The sequence below is a fragment of the Capra hircus genome, chromosome 2 (genome assembly GCF_001704415.2).
Source record: "Capra hircus breed San Clemente chromosome 2, ASM170441v1, whole genome shotgun sequence".
NCBI lineage: Eukaryota > Metazoa > Chordata > Mammalia > Artiodactyla > Bovidae > Capra > Capra hircus.
In genome coordinates, this window is record NC_030809.1 from 132,205,985 (window position 1) to 132,230,560 (window position 24,576).

The 24,576-nt window shown below is 40.2% G+C and overlaps 1 protein-coding gene across 1 annotated transcript in view; it reads left to right on the forward strand.

The window, feature by feature from the left end:
- Window positions 1-23,934, forward strand: part of UGGT1 (UDP-glucose glycoprotein glucosyltransferase 1) — a 108,982-nt gene extending 85,048 nt beyond the window's left edge. Inside the window, exons 30-41 of the mRNA XM_018065924.1 lie at window positions 5,055-5,213; window positions 5,742-5,827; window positions 7,563-7,647; window positions 9,018-9,106; window positions 9,564-9,668; window positions 10,916-11,000; window positions 12,015-12,197; window positions 13,612-13,772; window positions 14,945-15,059; window positions 21,038-21,154; window positions 21,581-21,749; window positions 23,348-23,934. Of these exons, the coding sequence (XP_017921413.1) occupies window positions 5,055-5,213; window positions 5,742-5,827; window positions 7,563-7,647; window positions 9,018-9,106; window positions 9,564-9,668; window positions 10,916-11,000; window positions 12,015-12,197; window positions 13,612-13,772; window positions 14,945-15,059; window positions 21,038-21,154; window positions 21,581-21,749; window positions 23,348-23,373 (1,380 nt within the window). The 3' untranslated portion in view covers window positions 23,374-23,934. The remainder of the gene's footprint in view (window positions 1-5,054; window positions 5,214-5,741; window positions 5,828-7,562; window positions 7,648-9,017; window positions 9,107-9,563; window positions 9,669-10,915; window positions 11,001-12,014; window positions 12,198-13,611; window positions 13,773-14,944; window positions 15,060-21,037; window positions 21,155-21,580; window positions 21,750-23,347) is intronic.

Sequence of the window (24,576 nt, forward strand, 5' to 3'; positions counted from 1 at the left end):
ATTCCATTGAAAATACAGAGCCTGAGACTTCTGAGCATGTGGGGGTTTCCCTCTTACCTCTTAATATTATACTTTTGGAATTTAGTATTGCAGTAACATGTTAAGCTCCAAATAGTTCCATTATTAGCATTAGATAAGGCTATAAAACCAAGCCTGAACTAGCCTGGGATAGAAACTCTTTAATTATTAGTTTGGTGCAAGCATAATTATGATTTTGGGCCACGAATTTTAAATCATTATAACAAGGCTCAAACACATCTTTATTAATCAGAATAAGAACATTACAATTAACATGCTTTTGCCAATGAGAAATAAATTTGTTTAATCTTGTAGCATAAAAATTCATGATTTGAGGTTTGATGAACTCATGGAAAGCATTTTCTGCCTCCTGTTCATTGTGGAAGCGTTTTCCATGCATAAAGTCGTCAATATGTTTGTAGAAGTGGTAGTCAGTTGGCAAGAGATCTAGTGAATTTGATAGATGAGGCAAAACCTTATAACCCAATTAGTTCAATTTTTGAAACATTGTTGGGTGGTGTTGTGAAGAAGAATTAGGCCCTTTCTGTTGACCAGTGCTGGATGCAGACATTGTAGTTTTCAGTGTTCAGTTCAGTTCAGTTGCTCAGTCGTGTCTGACTCTTTGCAACCCCATGAACCGCAGCACACCTCCCTGTCCATCACCAAATGCTGGAGTTTACCCAAACTCATGTCCATTGAGTCTGTGATGCCATCCAATGATATCATCCTCTGTCGTCCCCTTCTCCTCCCACCCTCAATCTTTCCCAGCATCAGGGTCTTTTCAAATGAGGCAGCTTTTTGCATCAGGTGGCCAAAGTATTGGTGTTTCAGCTTCAAAATCAGTCCTTCCAATGAACAGCCAGGACTGATCTCCTTTCAGATAGAATGGTTGGATCTCCTTTCAGTCCAAGGGACTCTCAAGAGTCTTCTCCAACACCACAGTTCAAAGCATTAATTCTTTGGCACTCAGCTTTCTTTATGGTCCAACGCTCACATCCATACATGACTATTGGAGAAACCATAGCCTTGACTAGATGGAACTTTGTTGGCAAAGTAATATCTCTGCTTTTTAATAAGCTGTCTAGGTTGTTCATAAGTTTCCTTCCAAGGAGTAAGCATCTTTTAATTTCGTGGCCGCAGTCACCATCTGCAGTGATTTTGGAGCCTAAAAAATAGTCAGCCACTGTTTCCACTGTTTCCCCATCTGTTTGCCATGAAGAGATGGGACCGGATGCCATGATCTTCGTTTTCTGAATGTTGATCTTTAAGCCAACTTTTTCACTCTCCTCTTTCACTTTCATCAAGAGGCTCTTTAGTTTTTCTTCACTTTCTGCGATAAGGGTGGTGTCATCTGCATGTCTGAGGTTATTGATATTTCTCCCGACAGTCTTGATTCCAGCTTGTGCTTCTTCCAGTCCAGCGTTTCTCATGATGTACTCTGCATAGAAGTTAAATAAGCAGGGTAACAATATACAGCCTTGCCGTACTCCTTTTCCTCTTTGGAACCAGTCTGTTGTTCCATGTCCAGTTCTAACTGTTGTTTCTTGACCTGAATACAGGTTTCTCAAGAGGCAGGTCAGGTGGTCTGGGATTCCCATCTCTTTCAGAATTTTCCACAGTTTATTGTGATCCACACAGTCAAAGGCTTTGGCATAGTCAATAAGCAGAAAGATATTTTTCTGGAACTCTCTTGCTTTTTCAATGATCCAGTGGATGTTGGCAATTTGATCTCTGGTTCCTCTGCCTTTTCTAAACCAGCTTAAACATCTGGAAGTTCACGGTTCATGCATTGCTAAAGCCTGGCTTGGAGAATTTTGAGCGTTACTTTTACTAGCATGTGAGATGAATGCAATTGTGTGGTAGTTTGAGCATTCTTTGGCATTGCCTTTCTTTGAGATTGGAATGAAAACTGACCTTTTCCAGTCCTGTGGCCACTGCTGAGTTTTCCAAATTTGCTGACATATTGAGTGCAGCACTTTCACAGCATCATCTTTTAGGATTTGAAATAGCTCTACTGGAATTCCATCACCTCCACTAGCTTTGTTTGTAATGATGCTTCCTAAGGCCCACTTGACTTCACATTCCAGGATGTCTAGCTCTAGGTGAGTGATCACACCATCATGATTATCTGGGTCATGAAGATCTCTTTTGTACAGTTCTGTGTATTCTTGCCACCTCTTCTTAATCTCTTCTGCTTCTGTTAGGTCCCTACCATTTCTGTCCTTTATCGAGCCCATCTTTGCATGAAATGTTCCCTTGGTGTCTCTAATTTTCTTGAAGAGATCTCTAGTCTTTCCCATTATGTTGTTTTCCTCTATTTCTTTGCATTGATCACTGAGGAAGGCTTTCTTATCTGTCCTTGGTATTCTTTGGAACTCTGCATTCAAATGGGTATATCTTTCCTTTTCTCTTTTGCTTTTTGCTTCTCTTCTTTTCTCAGCTATTTGTAAGGCCTCCTCAGACAGCCATTTTGCTTTTCTGCATTTCTTTTTCTCAAGATGGTCTTGATTCCTATCTCCTGTACAATGTCATGAACCTTTGTCCATAGTTCATCAGGCACTCTCTTAAATCTAGTCCCTTAAATCTGTTTCTCACTTCCACCGTGTAAAGGAATTTGATTTAGGTCATACCTGAATGGTCTAGTGGTTTCTCCCACTTTTTTCAGTTTAAGTCTGAATTTGGCAATAAGAAGTTCATGATCTGAGCCACAGTCAGTTCCCGGTCTTGTTTTTGCTGACTGTATAGAGCTTCTCCATCTTTGGCTGCAAAGAATATAATCAATCTGATTTCGGTGTTGACCATCTCATGATGTCCATGTGTAGAGTCTTCTCTTGTGTTGTTGGAAGAAGGTGTTTGCTATGACCAGTGCGTTCTCTTGGCAAAAGTCTATTAATAGCCTTTTTCCGGCTTCATTCTTTACTCCAAGGCCAAATTTGCCCCTTACTCCAGGTGTTTCTTGACTTCGTACTTTTGCATTCCAGTCCCCTATAATGAAAAGGACATCTTTTTTGAGTGTTAGTTCTAAAAGGTCTTTTAGGCCTTCATAGAACTGTTCAGCTTTTTCAGTGTTACTGGTCAGGGCATAGATTTGGATTACTGTGATATTGAATGGTTTGGCTTGGAAACAAACAGAGATCATTCTGTCGTTTTTGAGACTGCATCCAAGTACTGCATTTTGGACTCTTTTGTTGGACTCCCATGATGGCTACTCCATTTCTTCTGAGGGATTCCTGCCTGCAGTAGTAGATATAATGGTCATCTGAGTTAAATTCACCGATTCCAGTCCATTTTAATTCACTGATTCCTAGAATGTCAATGTTCACTCTTGCCATCTCCTGTTTGACCACCTCCAATTTACCTTGATTCATGGACCTAACATTCCAGGTTCCTCTGCAATATTGCTCTTTACAGCATCAGACCTTGCTTCTGTCACCAGTCACATCCACACCAGTTTTCAGTGTATCTCATTGACTTGCTGTAAATACTTCTCAGATACATTGTTTTTGCCATGGTTTAGGGAGCTGTAGTGGATCAGCCCAGTAGCAGACCACCCGACAGTAATCAGGACCTTTTCCGGTGCAAGTTTGGCTTTGGGAAGTACTCTGGTGCTTCTTCTTGGTCCAGTCACTGAGCTAGTCATCGCCAACTGTCATATACAATCCACTTTTTGTTGCATGCCGCAATCCGATTGATAAACGGTTTGTTGTTGTTGTGTAGAGTGAGAGAAGATGACACTTCAAGACGATGTTTTTTGATTTGCAGTCAGGAGGTACCCACTTACTAAGCTTTTTCATCTTTCCAATTTTCTTCAAACGCCGAATGACTGTGGAATAGTCAGCGTTGAGTTCTGTGACACTTCTCATTGTCTGTAAGAGGATCAGCTTCTCTGTGGCCCTCAGTTGGTTGTTGTCAACTTCCAATGGCTGGCCACTAGGCTCCTCGTCTTCAAGTCTCTTGTCTCCTTCGTAAAACTTCTTGAACCACCACTTGAACCACCATGTTCTTTAGCTGTTCCTGGGCCAAATGTGTTGTTGATGTTCTGAGTTGTCTCCACTGCTTTACAACCCATTTTGAACTCAAATAAGAAAATTGCTTGAATTTGCTTTTTGTCTAACATCATTTCCCTAATCTAAAATAAATATAAACAGGAAGTAATAAGTCATTACCAAAAAAATAAGGTGAAAGATATGCATTAAAATAATGTATAATATAACCACATTTATTTAGAATATATTCTAATATCAAGCAACAGTGCAAAATTGCAATTACTTTTGTGCCAACCTAATAGCTAAAGCCAAGCTGCCCTAAGATTTTGTAATTATACCATATTTTCTGCAAGGAATTAGCAATAATTTAGGCAGTTAGTTTTATGCCACTATGGAACCATTAAATATATCTGCGGTATTTACATTTAGAACATCAGTATTTTCAGCTGTCTTCTAAAGGCCAAGATGAATTTGCATTTTTGTCAGATGTTTTTCTGATGTTTTGCCTTGTTTCTTTTTCTCATACAAATTACCTATCTTCTCCATTATTTGCTCTTAAATATATTCATTCTTTCAGAAATTTTATTTTATGTGATTTTTTCCCCAATACTACCTTCCTAGATTAACATCTTATCCTCTCCTCTGTACTTTTGGAATAACCTCCTTACTGTTTTTCTGTGTCCTTTTTCCTGCCTCTCCTTCCAACCCACCTAAGTTTTTAAAATTGTGTATGCTTGTTAACTACCAGCACAATCAAGATACCAGAGCATTTCCATATCTCCAAAAAATTCTTTCATGCCCCTTTGCAGGTAATGCCCTCCTTCCCCCCAGCCCAGGCCACAGGCAGCAGCTGATCTTCTTTTTGTCACTATAGGTTTACCTTTTCTTGAATTTTTTATGAATATGATCATATGATATATGGCCCTTTATGTCTGATTGCGTTCACTTTGCATAGTGATTTGAGATTCATCTGGTTGTCGCATGTATCACTAGATCGTTTCTTTTTATTGCTGAAAGTCTTCAGGTGGTGATTTAATTTTAATATTGCAGGTGGACAGCATCGTGGCTGCTGAGTATGAGCTGGAGTACCTGTTACTAGAAGGTCACTGCTATGACATCACCACTGGCCAGCCCCCCCGGGGACTGCAGTTTACATTAGGAACTTCAACCAAGCCAGTCATTGTGGATACCATTGTTATGGCTAATCTGGTAAATAACAGTAGATCAGGTGGTGATACTGAGACACATTAATTTGGGCCCTACAGTTTATGATGGAGCAATTAGCATTCTGAACATGAGTGAGATTAAAGTTCATGATGGACTGAATTTGGTCAGTTTAAAAATCATCAGTTTAATTAAACTTATAGATTGGAATTACATGGCATCTTAAAAGAAAACATGCTAGAATATTTTGCTCTAACCAGGTTGGCTCCTGAAAATGTGTTGCTTATGAGCCAATAGCCTTTTTCTTTTTTAAAATTTTTTGGAAGTTTGAAGTATATTCATACATTACATACTGCTTCTTCACTGAAGTACAGCTAAAGGACAGGCTTCTTGGCTTGACAGACCTGTATTTTGCTAGTGTTTCTAATATGTGGGTTTTAAGAATTGCATTGGTTTAAGTATCTTATTTAAAATAAAGTTGACTGACATTTCAAAAAAGAAAGAGCTGTGCCTCAGAAACAGCATTTTGATGTTTCCAAGAGAACTAAAATTTGTCTTGTCTTCTGGTCCTAGGGCTATTTTCAGTTAAAAGCCAACCCAGGAGCTTGGATTCTCAGACTAAGAAAGGGACGTTCTGAAGATATTTACAGAATCTACAGGTAGGTGCATTTTTTCAAAACATTCTGCAGTATGAATCAGCTTGAATTGAATAGTACACTGGCAGTTAGGCAATTAGAATTTACTTTGTAATTGTATGTGCTTTTCCAGAAAATGCAATGTGGAAGAATTGTTGGTGTATAATTGAACAGTAAGCAGTATAAATACTAACAATATCTGTAATCAAGTCTGGCCTCAGTCATTCTTTTGTGCTAACTGTCCCAGCACCAAATCATTCTGTCAGCTGTGATGAAAACCATAGGCAGATGAGAAAGTGAGTCATTTTTAGGAAGGAGAAAAGAAATGAAGAATTCAGACTTTTCAACCCAGGGTAGTATATTTCTGTACCCTGAGTGGGTTGCAGATTGACCAGACATATGTAGGCTTTGGTCTTAGAACCTTGGTGCGAGTACTTGTCTTTCTAGGTCTGAGAAAGTATGGAAGTACTCCCAGCGTGTTTTGTCAATAGCCTGCTTTTTTGCTTTAAGGTTTGCTATAAGTGACTGTTAGTTTATACTGCCTTCTTAAAAGGTGTGGTCTAAATTCTGTTTAACACAATTCGAATTAGTCTTAAGCTATGTGAGAAGACTTCATGCCAGTTCATTTTGGGAATGATTTCCATTAGTTATTTGAAAACAACATCATGTTGGTCCTCATCCTAGCTTTATAGAATCTTATCTGACACACATGAAAGCAATGTGAATTTCTGCATATTTCTTACCAAGAAAATAGAAGATTTTTGTATTATAATTATATCTTCATTGTACATAGTAGGGTTTTCTCCAGTAAATGTTTTTCCCAAATATGGTTTTAAAGAATTTTAGTACTGTCATTAAGAGCTTATCTGTTGTCTTTCTAAACCCTGTCCCATCTGCATGCCCTTTTCCAAGCCACTCTTCCCTCTAGGGTGTGTGGGCTTCTTCTCCACCTAGCAGTTGAGGGCTCTCTTCCTTCTGTGCTTCCTGGGCTCTGGAATGTTCCATGCACCCTATCAGAATCTCACCTTTGCCCATGAACTCTGCTCTCTGTTGGATGACAATGAATTCAGTGAATTCACATTTTATCATGGCTTTATATAATTAGCATCTTAAAAATTGGTGACTGGAAATTTTAGACATTATTGTTGATTAGGAAGGAAATACTCTCTTTAAATTTTCTTCTCTGCTCTGTCTGCTTGCAAACAGAGATTGTTTTAGTTCTTCCTCCAGAGTATGGATGCTAGATTGAGTACATAGCCTGGACTTGGCTGTGCTTCCAGGAAGGACAGAGTCGCAGCCTTTACAAAACTCTGAAGTAGAGCTGTGTCTCGCCATGCGTGAAGTAATGCGTGCATGCGCACTCAGTCATGGCCGACTCTTGGTGACCCAGTGGACTGTCGCCTGCCAGGCCCCTGTGTCCATGGAGTTTCCTAGGCAAGAATATTGGAGTGGGTTGCCATCATACTCTTGCCAGCACTGGGAGCCTCTCAGTGTATGGAAGGTCATTCAGTAAAGGGCTCCAGAAGGAAATTTGGGCTGTGACCAGTTGGCATGTTCAACATGTAAGGGTAGAGATTTTGACAAGTGCCTCTGTGTTGCTTGAAGGGGTTTTCTGCAGGTTGTGAGGAAATAATTTGTTCAGAAAAAACTCCTTTATGATGAAAGATGGTGGAAAAATATAGCAGGTTGATGTAAGTCCATTTACTGCAACTTGAGAATTATGATTTGTGATATCTGCCTTCCTTTCTTCTTTTCTAAGTCATGACGGTACAGATTCTCCACCCGATGCTGATGAAGTTGTTGTTGTCCTCAACAACTTCAAGAGCAAAATTATTAAAGTGAAGGTGAGTTTGGTATATTAAGGCAGCCATTCTATTATAGTTGATAAAAGCAGCAATAACTTGGTCTTTAGTAGTTGTTATATAAAAATATGTATCTTTAAACGAGCCCCAAACTATATGAGGTGATGGGATGTGTTAACTCCAGAAAAAGTGCTGTTATTATGGTGAAAAAGTTAGTTGCACAGTTGTGTCCTACTTTTTGTGATTCCATGGACTGTAGCCTGTCCCACTCCTCTGTCCATGGAATTCTCCAGGCGAGAGTACCGTAATTGGTTGCCATTTCCTCCAAGGGATCTTCCCGACCCGGGGATTGAACCCGAGTCTCCAGCATTGCAGGCAGCTTTTTACCAACTGAGCCACTAAGGAAGCCTGATCATTTCACAGTATGGACCTGTACCAGGCCATCCTGTCCTGCACTTTAAATTTACGCAGTTTTACTTATCAGTTATATCTCAGTAAAGCTGAAGAGAAAGGAAAGAAACCCACGTAAGACTAATTCACCTTTGGGATTTTACTGTAGCCTTATGGCAGTGCGGCTTGAAATGCAAAGTATATTTTGTAAATACAAATTTGTGGCTTTCTTCAGCTGAGAGGTTGCGCCTTTTGGGTTATCTCGTTGAGCAGTGCAAGTCTCATTTGCATGAAATGTTTTCATAGATACTGCTTTGTTTGTACAATCACAGTTCACAGTATGTTTTGAAAACTGGGAAGAATGCCAATGAGAATTTCAGCAACAATAATAAATGGTGGTAGCCTTATTTAATTTCTTCTCACTTTTGCTCTCTGTTCTTAGAACTTTGAAATTCCTAGTACGTTACATTCAGATAAAAGATAGTATGAGACAGTCGTTATACTCTAAAATCTAAAGCAGGCCACACATGGTTAAGCAGAAAAATGATCCCTATGCTCTCGAGAAGTTTTAAGCCCTCTTTGTACTAGTCAGTCCGAAAACAAGGCTGTCGCGTGAGATGACTCCTTCCTGGCAGCTGAAACATGTGCGTACTGTACTCTTTGCCTAGAACTAGAGTTAGCTTGGTGAACGCATTTCTGTTTTCACGTAAACTGTAAGGTTCTCTGCTCATTTTTCAAACTAGAGACAGTTATTATCTAGTTACAGGAGGTTGCTATCTCCTCATTAAGATTTTAATGTGGTATGATGAGCACAGTTCTGTTGAATGTGTCTGGACTCATTCAGCAGAATTCAGCATTCACGTTCTGTTGAATGTGTCTGGACTCAGAGTATGTTATATCTGCTCACAGGAGAATTCACTGTCTAGTGTGGTCAGTATTCAGTGAGCATCCCGTGAAGATGAGTTCAGTGCCTCCTCAACCCAGTAGGGAGAGTGAGATTCATCACATGTGACTGATTGCAGGTTCAGAAGAAGGCAGACATGGTGAATGAGGACTTGCTGAGCGATGGGACTAATGAGAATGCCTCTGGATTTTGGGACTCCTTCAAATGGTAAACTGGCATCAGAAAGAAGTGATGTTTTTGAGGGAAAACTGAGATATAAATGCCATCCCTCCCTTCTTTTGAATATAGTAATCCTGTCTGGGCTTTTCAGATTCTGCTCTTTGCATCCACTTGTGTGCAGAGTAGATGAATGTTCCCCACTGAGCTACTGAAAGAGCTTAGTGTCCCCGCATAGTGGAGTTCCTTCTGTGCCTGACTTCCGAACTCCTGTTGGACTTTTCCTGCTCTTTGGAGAGTTGAGTGGTAATTGCTCAGTTAACTTTCCATTGTTTGTTTTGCTTTCTAGTGGACTAGTCCAGTTTTCTCCTGAAGCTCCACAAGGCCCTCTGGGCAGCCTCCCTCTCTTTGTCCTGGTGGGAAGCACCATCTCCTTCCCCTCCCCTTAAAGGGCAACATGTCTGTACCAGCATTTCAAGTATTCTTGTTTTTACCTTCTTTATTATAGGGGCTTTACAGGAGGACAGAAGACCGAGGAAGTGAAACAAGACAAAGACGACATCATTAATATTTTCTCCGTTGCATCTGGTCATCTCTATGAAAGATTTCTTCGGTTAGTCGTGTTTGGTTATTTCAGTATATATGCATGAATTTATCATGTTGTTCTTTAGGGAGTACACGTTTTATGGGATTCTGCCCATTATACTTCTTTGTATTTGAGGCACTCTGAGGATTGTGTATAGATGATTATATATACTTAACCTTTGTTTCGATTTGGCCAACCTCATGAAATGGACTATATAATATATAGTAAATGAATCTGTATAGCTCTTATAAGGTTATAAACCTTTCAAACTACTGTGTGCACATGATGAAGAATGGCTTTTCATTGTCCACCAAGGATTGCCTGAGGATAGAGAATAGAGGTGGAAAAGGGCCATGGGCCTGCCTTCTGATGACTTGTAAGATTTTAGAGCCAGGAGGGATCTTCGTTGTGTTTTATAGACAGGCTGAGACTTGGAGGGCCGCGGCTGAGGTCACATAGCCAGAGTCGAGGGAGGCACAGGCTTGGCTGGTGAATGCAGCAGTCACCAGGGGGAAAGGCCTCAGGGGCGCCTTGCAGTCAGTGGTCAGGAGGGCTTGGCTGTGAATGCGCACCTTTGCCCGACAGTGGCTTTCCTAATGCCAAGGTCCTTTTTTACTTTTAATTTTCCACTACAAATCCAGTATAGCAAATAATCAAGATGTCATGTTACTCATGTTTAGCTGTCATATTCCCAAGAAATAATAGCTGACCTCGAATAGTAATGTCAGATGTTAACAACCACTGAATTTAATTAAGCTCCTTGACTCAAAAGTTGTTTGTTTTCCAAGTAGGGAATCCTGAAGCTCTGATCATTTGCCATCCCCTTCCCTCTGCCTACTCTCCGCCATGGCTGGGCTCCCCGATGTAGGCTGGGAGAGGCAGTGCTATTACACAGAGCTGCTGAGGCTTCACCGACTTTCTTTTTAGAGTGATGTAGGCATTAAACACAACCTCCGTGATTCATTTGTACCATAATTAATGTGTCAGTTCATAAAGTTTGTTTTAAGGTGTAACGTAATTAGAACACATGCCTTTATCAGTCTGGTATATTTTTATAGGTAATAAGTACTTCTTCTTTCTCATCCAGTGATGGCTCTGTAAAATGAATGAGTGCAAGTTTCCATTTTCCGCTACTCAGGGTCTCTCTTTGCCCAACCGAGCCATTAGTTAGCTCTGCCATGAAGAACACTGAGTCTAGTGATTGACTTGACGTGATTTTGTTGAGATCAAAAAGATTTGAGTGATTGTTATTCTTGTTTGCTTTTGTTTGACAGCATAATGATGCTATCAGTACTGAAGAATACCAAGACTCCTGTGAAATTCTGGTTCTTGAAGAATTATTTGTCCCCCACGTTTAAGGTCTGTTCCTTAGGCTTTGAAAAGGAAACATTCTTATCAAGGAGATATATACAGTGCAATATACTGTTTACTACTACTACTTTATCTGTGCATTTAAAGATTTTTCCCTTTGATCAGGTTACTGTAATTCACCTGCATAATTATATGTTGATTATTCTTTTTGCTGTCTGTTTTGGGGGGAATAGTTTTTATAAAACCGAACACAGAATTACGACTTGGTTGAAGCTTAGATAACATAAGAGGAGAGTCTGTTTCTTCTGTTTTGATGAAGTAACATTTCTCAAGCATGAATGTCCTCATTTAATGAGAAAGCACATTACTGGTTCCAGTGAGAAGGATGGTTTGTTCTGTTTTGAACAACTGTACCCAGTGATCTGTGGAAGTAATGTATCATCTCTGCAAATCAAAAACACACATGGAAAGTTTAGAAAGTTTTCTGCTTTGTTTTTATCAGTATTTGTCATCCAAATTGATTTATTTGCATCTTTTTCTTTCTTGTTCTATAGAATTTATTAAGCAACTTTTAATATATTCAGTAATATCTCTCCTAGATAAATAATTCACTTCTGGTCCCCTAGGGTACTTATATTTAGAATCTGAAAGACTTGATGGCAGCAAACTTGTTCAGAGTATTTGGGTTTGCCCTGTCATTCCCTGGATTAGACCTGGTGGTGAGAAAGGCTTAAAATCAAGCTCAAAAAAATGTTTTACTGAAATCAAGTTTAGACAAAGTCCATTTCCCTTAAACACACGCACACATAAATTAGTTATATAAAAGCCTTCACTTAAAGATTTCTGGTCCTCTCATGTGTGATTGGAAATCATAAAAAAATGGAGATTTGACAAAAAGTTTATATGTGTTCTTTATGTAGTCACAAGTTAGTCAGGGTCACATTTCTTCATTAGACTGCTGATATAGTAAATGTGTTTTACTTGTGCCATAATTGTGGTTTGTTGACTGACTTGTTTTTCTTAATCAAAGTAAATGCTTGTTGTTCCTGTGTTTGCAAATAGGAGTTTATACCTTATATGGCGGACAAATACAATTTTCAGTATGAGCTTGTTCAGTACAAGTGGCCCCGGTGGCTTCACCAGCAGACTGAGAAGCAGCGCATCATCTGGGGTTACAAGATCCTCTTCCTGGATGTGCTGTTCCCACTGGTTGTTGACAAGTTCCTGTTTGTGGATGCGGATCAGGTGAGCTCTCAAAGGCTGGGTTTCAGCAGTGCAAATTAAAGGCATTAGACTTCCTTTTCCTTTTTAAATGATTTTATCTTTCCAGTTGTCGAAAAATACACACTTATTTTACATTATTTAGAATATATGAATCTATTTGCAGAACAGCAGTGGCAGCACAGACGTTGAGAACAGACTTATGGGCGTGGCTGGGTGGGGGGGAAGAAGAGGGTGGAAGATACTGGGGAGAGTAACATGGAAACATACATGACCATATGCAAAATAGATAGCCCATGGGAATTCGCTGTATGACTCAGGAACTCATACTGGGGCTCAATAATAACCTAGAGGGTTGGGATGGGGAGAGAGGTGGGAGGGATGTTCAGGTGGGAGGGGACATGGGTAAACCTATGACTGATTTATGTTGATGTTTGGTAGAAACCAATGCAGTACTGTGAAGCAATTATCCTTCAATTAAAAAGAAAAAAAAAAGAATATATGGAAAGGTATCACCAGATGTGATCACTTTTAAAATTTGCGTTCAGTGTATCTCCTTTCATCTTTTCTCCTGTGCCTCTCTTATGTGGTTGTGATCACATCATTTATGTAGTTTTGTATCTTAAATTTAACTCATTTAATATACAAACAAAAATTGAAAAATTTGCCAGTTTAACATAAAACTGCTTGCTGTCATCTCCAGTCATTTGCCCCACAGCTAGGAGTTATTGATGTGGGTAAGAGAGGGGGTTGGTGCCTGGCCTTGACCATATGGAACTCTTCAGATGGTCTTCCTGCTGTCAGGAAGACAGCTGACTTAATTAAAAGGAACACACACATTTTAGAGCATACACACTCAAAAAGTGTAAATATACTTCTGTCCTACAGCCTTTACCCTTATCCTGAACTATCTAAAACTTGAGTTCCTCATCTGAGTGGAAGTGATGTAATGTGTGCAGAAGTCATTTGGACAAAAATCATCCAACTGTTGGGAATTCTGCCCCGCCTGGCTCGTTTATATCATAAGTGGCTCAACAGGAAGCCTGCTTTCCTAGTTCTACGATCACATTTCATCCTTGCTGAGCACTTACTGTGTGCCAGGCATCATTCTCCATCTGTCGTACATTAGTTCATGTGATCCTCCCAACAAGCCTGTGAGATGTCCATTTTAGACCCAGAAACTGAGTCACAGAGAGGCAACACGGTGTGAATTTGTTTTACTCCTGCTTTTTTTGAATACTTAGAGTACTGTGTCCCAAGCACTAGGCTAATCATCTTACACGCTAGTGAGGACAGTCAGCCTAATCAAGAAGAAGCCAGGCTTGGACTGGGTCTGCTGCCTGTGCCATTGATCAGTCCCTGAGCTGCCCTCAGTATTTTTAGGAAACTGCTGTCTGCATGGGTGTTAAACAAGTGACTGTGATCCTTTCTTCTTCAGATTGTACGGACAGATTTGAAAGAGTTAAGAGATTTCAATTTGGATGGTGCTCCTTATGGTTACACTCCTTTCTGTGACAGCCGCAGAGAGATGGATGGCTACAGGTTCTGGAAGTCAGGGTACTGGGCCAGTCACTTAGCTGGGCGAAAGTACCATATCAGGTACTGAGAATGTTATGGTTTGATTTTCATTTCCTTAAAATTAATTTCACATATTTAAAATTGTGAGTAGGTAATATGTTAATGTGGTTCAAAAATAAGAACTATAAAAAATATATAGTGAAAAGCTGCCCCATTCTGTCTACTTACCGTGTCTCCTTCTAGAGTTTTTTAATTTTTAGGTAAAAAACTATGACTTCTTTTTTTACACAAAATATATCCTAACCTTTTTTACAGTTTTGTGCTTTGCTTTTTTTAACTTGATGTTTGTAGTAGACCTTACATCAACATGTAGAGAGAGACCTTTTTCCTTTTTGTATCAACATATTATTCCAGTATATGTATCATTGTGGTCTTGGTACGACATACGTTATTTGTTGTTGTTTAGTCACTGAGTTGTGTCTGACTCTTAAGACCCCGTGGACTGTAGCCTGCTCCTCTACCCATGGGAGTTCCCAGGCGAGAATACTGGAGTGGGTTGCCATCTCCTTCCCTAGCGGATCTTTCTAGTCCAGGGATCGAACGCTCATCTCCTGCATTGGCAGGCGGGCTCATTACCACTGAGCCACCAGTTAAACACACAATTTCGTATATTTCAAATATACCTATAGAATAGATTCCTAAAGCTCCTCGGTTAAACAGTGTGTGTATTTGTTGTACATCTGTTGTTTCTGTATATTATCTTCTCTGGGAAAAGTGTGATTTGGAGAGTAGGGAAACCTGTGGGAAGCAACATGTATAGAGATAAATATTGGGATGTTGGTGATTTAAGTATTGTACTGTATGCCCCTGGTCTGAAGGAACTATAACACTTGGTTGGTGTTTTCCTCTGTAACATTTAAGATATCATCAGGATATCTTTGACTAATGATTATCAATTATTATAGTTTTTATTATCAAACCTGCTGACATTTGCTAGAAACCTTCTTTTGTCAGAGATTATTTCCTTTGAAACAGTGACAAAATGAGCTTGTGGTACCAGAATATGGGTTTTGTAATCACTTCCTTAGCCGTCTTTGAAGTGGTACGTAGTGACTGTGAGCTCTGCTGTGAAGCCTCAGCTTACCTTTTCCACGAGAAACCAGAATGTTAGCCTAGTGATCTGTTCCATTAGTCAGTGGGGTTGCTTTTTCTGCCATGATCCTGGTTATAACAAGTGGATTTTCTCTATCCAGTGCGCTGTACGTCGTGGATCTGAAGAAGTTTAGGAAAATAGCAGCTGGCGACAGACTCAGGGGACAGTACCAAGGTCTGAGCCAGGATCCTAACAGCCTTTCAAATCTTGATCAAGTAAGTGGCCACTATTTTTGGTTAACAGTTTTGGTGATGGGTGCACAATGTTGTGTCGGAAAATGAAGTAGTATTTCCTTCTCATTTCTCTCTGTTGAGATAGTGTTTTGTTTCTTCATGGAAAGGAATTTGTGTTTTGTGTGTGTGTGTGTGTATGTGTGTGTGTGAGATTTTTATTTGCCCTTAAGAGAGGACATAATGGTAAAAAATATGATAGGCCTGATGTCGGTTTGGGGCAGGAGATGGAAGGAGGGCGCTGTCATATCTTCTTATTTTGTGCCCAGCTAAGCTGATAAATTTGTTTCTCTGCCTGCTAGGGTCAGTTTGTTTCTCTTCTTTAGGAACCAACTATCACAGCGCAGGATGTAGTACTGTTATTTCTCTTTTCTCTATACAAAAACCATGGTGTTTTTTAAAGAAGTTTAGCTGAATCACTGTTTATTAATGCTAAACATTTTTTAGAGGTGAGATTGTAGTTTATGCTTTAGGTACATAGTTTCACATACTTTGTTTTGCTTAGGTCTGCTTTAAACGTTTTTAAACCTTTATTGTGATATTTGGCAACCATAAATAAGAGTGTACAAAACAAAATATATAAATACATATTCATATGCATCAATGAAGTACCACACAGCACACACCCATGTACTGCCACCCAGTTTAGGAAATTCAACTTTCTTAGCAACCCAAAAGCCACTCTCTTCTGCAACAGCACCCTAACTTTTGTGGTAGTCATTCCATGGCTTCTCTGTGTTGAGTAACTACTTACACAGGTATCCTTAAACACTACAGTTTTGCCTGTTTTTCCCCCTGCCTGTCTCAGTGGGAGTATACAAGGTGCACTCTTTTGAGCCTAACTTCTTTTGCTTAGCGTTATGCTAATGAAATTCATCCATGTTGCTGCATGAAATGGTACTGTGTTTTGTTTATTATAAATTTGGATTGTTTTCCATTGTTGTCTTCCATGGATAATGCTGCTGTGATCAGTTATACGTGTCTTGGTTGATGCAAGACATTTGATGTACATGCAAATACATGTACACGTATTTCAGTTGTGTATACAACTACACGTTGAATTGCTGAACCATCAGATTGGTGGATCTTTATCTTTATTAGATAATTCCAAACAGTTTCCAAAGTAGTTTTGATTTATACTCCCATCAGCAGTGCAAGGATTCCTGATGCTCTGTGTTTTGAGTAATGCTTATTATTAATCGAATTGATTAGATGTGAGCTGGCATCCCATGTGGCTTTCAATTGGAGAATTTAATCGTGAGGTGGGATTTACATATGCCAATTTCTTACTTGTTTTCTATATATCTTTTGTGTTTCTCAGTTCGTATATTACTGCCTTCATTAATAGATGTTTTAATTCCTCTCTTGTTTCTTTCACTGTGTACATGGAGATTTTCTGGGTTTTTGTTTGTTTGTTCTAGCCCAGTTGCTCTAGTCTGAGAAAGTATTCTGTATGATTTTAGGCATTTAAAATTTGTTGAGCTTTGCTTTTTGATCCAGATATGGTCAGTTTTGGTAGATATTTCATCTGGTTTTTGTTGTGCTCGAAGTCCGAGGAGACATATGTGCTGACAAAGCAAGAGATTTTATTGGGAAAGGGCACCTGGGTGGAGAGCAGCAGGGTGAGGAAACCAGGAGAACTGCTCTGCCGCGTGGCTCACAGTGTACAGGCGGTGTCTCCTTTAGACCTTTCCCGAACTCTTCCGGTTGGTGGGGGCTTATTAGTTCCGTATTTCTTATCAGGATCTCCTGTCATAAAACAACTCATGCAGATGGTTACTATGGTGCCTGGCCAGGGTGGGGCGGTTTCAATCAGTGTGCTTCCCCTAACAATTCCCCCTGCAAGATGGGGCATATAGCGGCGCCGTTGGTTCAGGCTCCTTGAGATTGTTTGGGTTCTTTCTTACATGTGTTGCCAACACCTGAGGGGTAGAAAATCCCTGTTGAGGCAAAAAAGGTTTTACCCAAGGAGGAGGGCTTGGTCAGGGTGTCCGATCTGCAGTCGGAAGACGATATCTCGGATTTGGTGTACAGTTCCCAAGTCAAAGGTGCCTTCTGAGGGCCAGCCTACATGGAAGGTCGGCCATTCTGCACTGCAAAAAGTTATTAATTTGTTCTTCTTCACCAGCACCGATAGATTCTGTGCTCTAGACTTAAAATCAGAGAAGTGGTCAGTCCTAAGAGACAAAGGAGTAGAAGTTGTTAGTCCCATGATTACAGAGAAAAACACAGGAGACCAAATGAGCACACAAAGAGCAGAGACAGTGCCAGCTCTCACACAGACGCAACAGACAGACAACAAGTGCACATCGGCCAAAAGCACAGGACTAGGTCTTCCCGGGCCCCCTTTCTTTAACCTTTTTCTCCCCTTGACAGTATCTTACCGGCAGGACGTCCACAGAGCCAGCCGCCTCCCCAGCATAATGCCAGGCCTCGGCCTTCTGCTGGTCTCAACCAGAAAACAGAGCCAGCCGCCTCCCCAGCACGATGCTGGGCCTCGGCCTTACGCTGGACTTAACCAGAAAACACCGGTGTTCAGAGATCTCTCCTCCTAGTGAGGAAACCCCTTCTGCCAGGAGAGTGTTATTCTTCCCAGTTAAAGGGATCCCGGACAAGCCCCCAAATGTTATGCTCAGAGTCCGAGTCCCCAAAACTGAGAGAATAAGACATCCACAGCAATGCAAAAGCATAAAGGGGTTTATTGCTAGCTCGAGTTAGGGCCCAGGTCTCATCCAGCACAGTGGAATCCGACAAGAGCCCCGAGCTCTGAATCGCATCTACTTTTATACAGATGGTTCTTTGTTCCTATAACAGCATAGCTGATTGTTTAAACTGTACGCGCGCGGGACTTTTAAACCTCGCATCCCTATCTAGATTGGCTCGGGTCTGGCGCGGGCGAGGGGCTATGGGGATTTTTCTGATGGGTCGAGCTACACTGCCTGTGGGAGTTTCCAGTGCCTCAGCTTTCCTGGAGACTAAACCTCAGGCCTAGCCTGCCCCTTAGAGCCTGTCCTGGCTCCAGTTTGGTCCTAACAGTTTTATACCCTGTAGATGTTAGATATGATGCTTTTCTTTGTATGTCCATTAGGTGAGGTTTAGTGATAATGTTGTTACTGTTACTGAGTCCAAGCGCAGTCTGCTTGCTGTATGACGAGGCAATAAATCTAGAGACGAGGTGTTGAATCAAGGAATAGCAACTTATTTGGAAAGCTGAGTGTCCAAGAAGATGGTGGACAGGAGTCCTAGAGAACTATCTTATTGGGGTCTGGATGCTAGTTTCTTTTATAAAACAGAGAGAGGCAGGAGGTGAGAAAGTAAAGTGAAGAGGCTGGAAGTCTTGCAAAATATCTCCTGGCTTGCCCAGCCTCTGGGAGGGGATGTGTTGATTTCTTCTTTCCTGCAGCCATTCACAGGTGGACAAGATCAACACGTTTCTCTAAGCTGAACAAAACCCCTTGAGTTTAACTTTCAGGCAGAGGGACTGGGTTCCCCAAGGCAGGCCATTATGTATGCTTATTAGTGTAGAAAGCATCCTTTTAGCGATTTAGAAAGCATCCTCTAGTGATAACAAAAGCAACAGGAAGCATACGGTAAAGAAACAGATCCAACACAGAGTCAGATTCTGTTCTTTCCTGTTGCATTATGTGTGTTTGTCTGTTCTTCCATTAGCTACTGAGACAGTGATGTTAAAATCTCTTTCCATAATGTGACATCTTGTCTTTAGATTTGTCAAATTTTACGTGATGTACTTAGAGACTATTTTGTTCATTGCCTAAACACTTAGAAGTCATGTATATTTCTGACAAATGAACTTGTTATTATTTCTATTGATGCTTCTTGGGCAGGGGCTTGAAGTGTGCTTCATCTAATATTAGTATGGCTACACTGGCTTTCCTTTTAGTTAGTGTTTCGTGGTATATTTATTCATCCTTCTGTTTTCAGTAGTTCTTAATCCTATGTTTTAGTTCTGTTTCCTATAAAGAGCTTATATTGGTTTGTTTTTTCATTTGGTGTGACCATCATTTAATTTGAACATTAGTCTGCTGATAGTAAAGGTAATCACCAATAAGTTTGGCTTTTCCACAGTCCCCTTGCTAATGCCACATGTCCTCTGTTTCTTTTTTTTTCCTTAGTCAGTTTCTTTCCAAATGATTGAGAGTTTTTAATAATTCTATTTCCCTCTATTAAACTATACAGTCTTAAATAATTTTTAAATGATTAGCCTAGAGGTAACAGCATGCATTTCTGACTTTGCAAAGGCTAATATTAAATGGTGTTTTACCCAGCTACTGGACAGGGCAAAGACATTAGAACAGTTCTTCTCAAATTTTAGCTTAATTTAAAAAAAAATCATCTGAAGAACTTACAAAAGCATTAATCTTTGGGCCCCCATCCTCCACTGGCTGATTCAGTAGGTATTTGTTGGACCTAAGAATCTGCATTCTGAGCAAACTCTGTGCCCGAAGTCCACATACTACATTTTGAGTAGCATTGTCTGAGAACTCATTAACCCCATTTGTCCATTGTTAAGATCAAGTAATATTTCATTGTATATATACTACATTTTGTTTGGCTATTCATCTGCTGGTGGACATTTGGCTTATTTCCATCTTTTGACTGTTGTAAATAATGCCTCTATGAACATTGGTGTGCAAGTATCTGTTTGAGTCCCTGCTTTCAATTCTTATGTGTATATACCCAGAAGTGAAATTATTGGATCATATTGGTTGTGTCTTTGGACAATAGAACATTTTATTATTAATGTGTCAAACTCAAAAGTTTTCCTAAGAAAAAAACTTCAAAGCATAGAGTACAGTTGGCTAGAAAACACGTGGGCTTCATCTACTTGGGATCAAGCCTCAGTTGACAAGGTGGATTTAGAGCTTCCTTTAAGCAAAACTTTGGCATACAAGAGCCACATTCATTGCTTAATTGGCTCTTAGAAGGCAGTGCTGTTTTTCTTAGAAATGCCCTCAGGAAGGGAAGTCTGTTGTTGTTTAGTTGCTAGGTCATGTCCAGCTCTCTGTGACCCTGTCAACTGCAGCATGCCCGGTTCCCCTGTCCTTCACTATCTCCTGGAGTTTGCTCAATTCATGTCCATTGGTGCTATCTAATCATCTCATCTGCTACCAGCCACTTCTCCTTTTGCCTTTAAATCTTTCCCAGAATCAGGGTCTTTTCTAATGAGTTGGCTCTTTGCATCAGGTGGCCGAAGTATTGGAGCTTCAGCTTCAGCATCAGTCCTTCCAGTAAATAATCCGGGCTGACTTCCTTTAAGATTGACTGGTTTGCTCTCCTTGCTGTCCAGGGGACTCTCAGGAGTCTTTTACAGTACAACAATTTGAAAGGATCGATTCTTCAACGCTCAGCCTTATGGTCCAACTCTCACATCCATACATGACTACTGGAAAAACCATAGCTTTAACTATATATATGGTTCTTTGTCAGCAAAGCAATGTCTCTGCTTTTTAATTCACTGTCTAGCTTTTTCATAGCCTTCCTTCCAAGGAGAAAGCAGACTGTTTGTGAGTTTTAGCCTAAAGTTTTTCAGGTGCTTCTTATGGATAGGTGTTTTATGGATCATCTAAACTTTGGTTTTTAAAAACACCATAAATAAATACTGTAGGTACTTTACAGTTTTTGCTAAGAACTCTGTTTTAAAATTTTGTGATTGGCATGTGATATGTAATGGCAGCTAATTTGCTGTTCATTTATTTAAATTTCCCATAGCACTTTATTTATAAATATTCTCTTTTGTATTTTATTGAAGCATAGTTGACTTACAATGTTGTGTTAATTTCTGCTATACAGCAAAGTGATTCAGATACATGTTCTTATTCACGTTTTTCCATTATGTTTTATAATAGGATATTGAATATAGTTCCCTGTGCTCTATAGTAGGACCTTGTTGTTTATTCCCCTACAGCTTCAGATTGTTGTGTTTTATCTTCTCTACTGAATAGGATTTGCCCAATAACATGATCCATCAGGTGCCAATTAAATCACTCCCTCAAGAATGGCTTTGGTGTGAAACGTGGTGTGATGATGCCTCTAAGAAAAGGGCAAAAACAATTGATTTGGTAAGTTGTGTGTGGCTCTTTTCTGCATTCAGTCCAGTCTGATGTATAGCTAGATAATTTGGTCTCTCTCTGTAATTGTGTAGTTCAGGGGTTGCAGGACTTCTTACAGTAACCTCAGCAGGAAGGTAAATCCTCTGTTGTCTAATGGGGCTGTTTTCACTATTTAGAATCCATGAAGTTACCATTTGTCTTCCAGATCACTCTGTGCCTTGTTGTTTTTCCAAACGGACTTTCTCTTTCTGCCTTCCAGTAGCGCTCCACGACTTCTTTGCAGAAGCTTTGTACAGCCCCTACCACATTGCTTCTCATATCATTGTTCTTTTTGTCCAGTTAGGACCTGTAACCCAAGAATAGAAACACCTCTGAATGCTCTGTAGCATACCCTTCCTTTAACTCGGCTGAAGTACGTTATTTTGATTTTCACAGTGTAATAATCCAATGACCAAAGAGCCCAAGCTGGAGGCCGCTGTTCGAATTGTCCCAGAGTGGCAGGACTATGATCAGGAGATCAAACAGCTACAGCACCGCTTTCAGGAGGAGAAGGAAATGGGAGCACTGTATAGAGATAAGACAGCAAAGGAGGCAAGCCGAGAAGGTATGTACAGATCTTTGGCTTTAGGTAGGTACTTCTTGGCCTGTTTGGTTTCTGTTGCAGAAACAGAATCTTGTAAGAACAAGAAGAATCAGTTATTCAGTCTTCCATTGTGACATCTGGTAGTCTATATTTTTCACTTTGCTTATTCAGTTGGGCTTCTAGACAGTATTTATTAATGTAATTGCTGCCTTTTTTTCTTTCTCTTTCTCCCATCCTTGTTCCTCTCTTCCTCCCTCCCTCCCTTCCTTTTGTTTTCTTTTTTTTTTTTGAAGAAAGAGTGCTTTGTGATTATTATTGTTTAGGTTTATGAGTTTTGTGATACATGACATACACTGGTTTCTCTACTATGTGTACATTTTGAGTGGTAGCCAGTCTAAAAAATTGTTAGAATACAAAAAGTGACTTTATATAAACCTTTAATAAGATTCACTCTGGATTTTAATTTATTCAGCTCAAAACTAATTCTAAAAAAGCAATTATAGAAATGGATCTTGAGTGATTCACCTAAACATCCTGAAGACTATGCCATGATATTAAAATCACAGATGAAGTGTTGGACATTCACCATAAAAATAATTAAATTCATCAGTAAAACCTAAGGATTTTCATGAATAAATGGGTAAAGAATGTAGACATACTATTTAAATAAGATAAAAACACAAATAATAAATGAATTTGAAGAAACAGTAATCAAATTAAAGGACTCTAGCATTACTATTACTACATAGAAAAGAGTGGACATGTTGGTAATGCCGGGTTTCTCTGGTGGCTCAAATGGTAAAAAACCTACCTGCAGTGTAGGAGACCCAGGTTCGATCCCTGGGTCAGGAAGATAATCTGGAGAAGGGAATGGCTACCCACTCCACCGTTCTTCTCTGGAGAATTCCAGGGACCGAGGAACCTGGCAGGGTGCAGACCATAGGGTCATAAAGAGCTGGACATGACTGAGCAACTAACACTTTAACTTTTGGTGACTATATGCCATTTGTTGGGGAAGATGGTGGTGAAACTCTTCTGGGTGAATCTTGTTGAAGCTGTGTGCATTAGAAAAATCCTTGTTAAAAGGCAGTAAATCAATCAAGATTCATTAAAATTTTATATCCTCAATAATTCCTCTCTTGAGAATTCACCTTGAAAGAAATAATCCGATACAATAAAGAAGTTATATACGTGGAGAAATTTATTTTACTAGCGTTTTTTTCAAGGCATTGGAAACCAGTTTAAACACCCAAGACTAGAAAATGGTAAATTACACTGCTACAGAGGAAAATGTACACACTATTACGTGAAAAAAGAAGAATCCTGACAAAACATATGTGCATTTTTACTAGAAGTAAATATTGTACTTGTAAAAACAATTTAGAGGGAGTAGGGGTATACAGTTAATTTCAGTGTTCTTGAAAATGAAAATGTATTTTTTGTTTTTGCCTTCAAAATATGACACAAACACACTAAACCAAAACTCCTAAAAATTTAAAAAGAGAGATGCAGTGGAGGTGGGGCACAAATAATAGGTTTCAATAGCAGAAAATGCCTAGTCTGTGCTTTAGAGCGTGAGAGTGATCCATTTTCTCTCCACTTGCTCTCCTTTTCCATAGGACCTCAGACACATGAGGAATTATGATCTCCAGAGGAGGATAGGAAATTACACCATTTGAAAAACACTTTTTATATTAAATGCTAGTTTTTTTCAATTTGTCTATACAACTGCTGATGAACCGACTGGGCGGGCCGCCCTGTTCGTCCTGACTCCCGCACGCCGGCGGCTCTGGATCCCTGAAGTTAAGGCTTTCTACTAGATTCGAACCTCAGAGGAAGACAAGGAACTGATTTTTGGGGGACTCTATGAAGAGCAGGCCTTTCACCAGAAGAGAAGATGGCAAAAGCAACTGGAAGAGAAACAAGCCCACATGTGCTGCAGTGTCTTAAGAGGCCACTAGCGGGAGCCGCCGGGTCCTCCTTACCTCAGTCCACGGGGAGGGGCGGCGGAGCTCCCGTCTGCAGCCGGGGCCACCCTTCCCGGCAGATAGTGGATGGGGCGGCGCCTATGTGAGCATCTCCGGGTTTGCGCCAGTGGGCCCCTGTGCCCTTCCCCAGCATCAGGTTCATTGTTAAATTGAAACCCAACGAACAATCATGTGTCTTCAGGCTAAGCGCGGGGCAAATTAATGTGGGGAGAGGACGGCGGGGGGAGGGGGGGTGGGTTGGGGTGAGGGTAGGAAAAATAGCAGTAGGAGGGCTCTGGAATGTTGGGGGAGGGGTCATGAGGAAAACCAGAAATTGGCCTTTCTCTTTTATAAACCATCAGAACCATTGTAACTAATATGAAATGAAGACATTATTCTTATTCTGCACCCAGCCCCAATGAACTTTTTAAGTAATTGTTTTGTAAGCAATTTTTGTATTTGCAAAAGTCTTTGCTTTCTCTCCCCACTTTCTTAAAAGAAGTCTATTATTTCCTTACTGGATACAGCCATAGTAAGCCCCTCTTGTGATCCACCTTGAGGGGTTCAGAACTCCCTCAGGAAGGTCATCACATCATTTACCTGCTGTTTCTCTGCAGAATTTTTGTCTCTCAGAGCCAGGGGAAGTTGGCTTTGTCGTTTCTCTACAAAAGACCCCCGGATCTGAGACCAGGAGAGATTTTGATTGTGTAATCCACGTTTTTCTGTACACTGTTCTGTAGCTCTTTTAGTTTAAGCCAGCAGAAGTTGCCAGTGTTCCCCTCGTTCTGAGTCTGCAGAGTTGCTTCTTGAAGCAAGTTGGACTCATGAGTCATGGCTTTTTGTGTCTTTAGCAACACAGAACAGCCTTTGCGCAGCAGCCT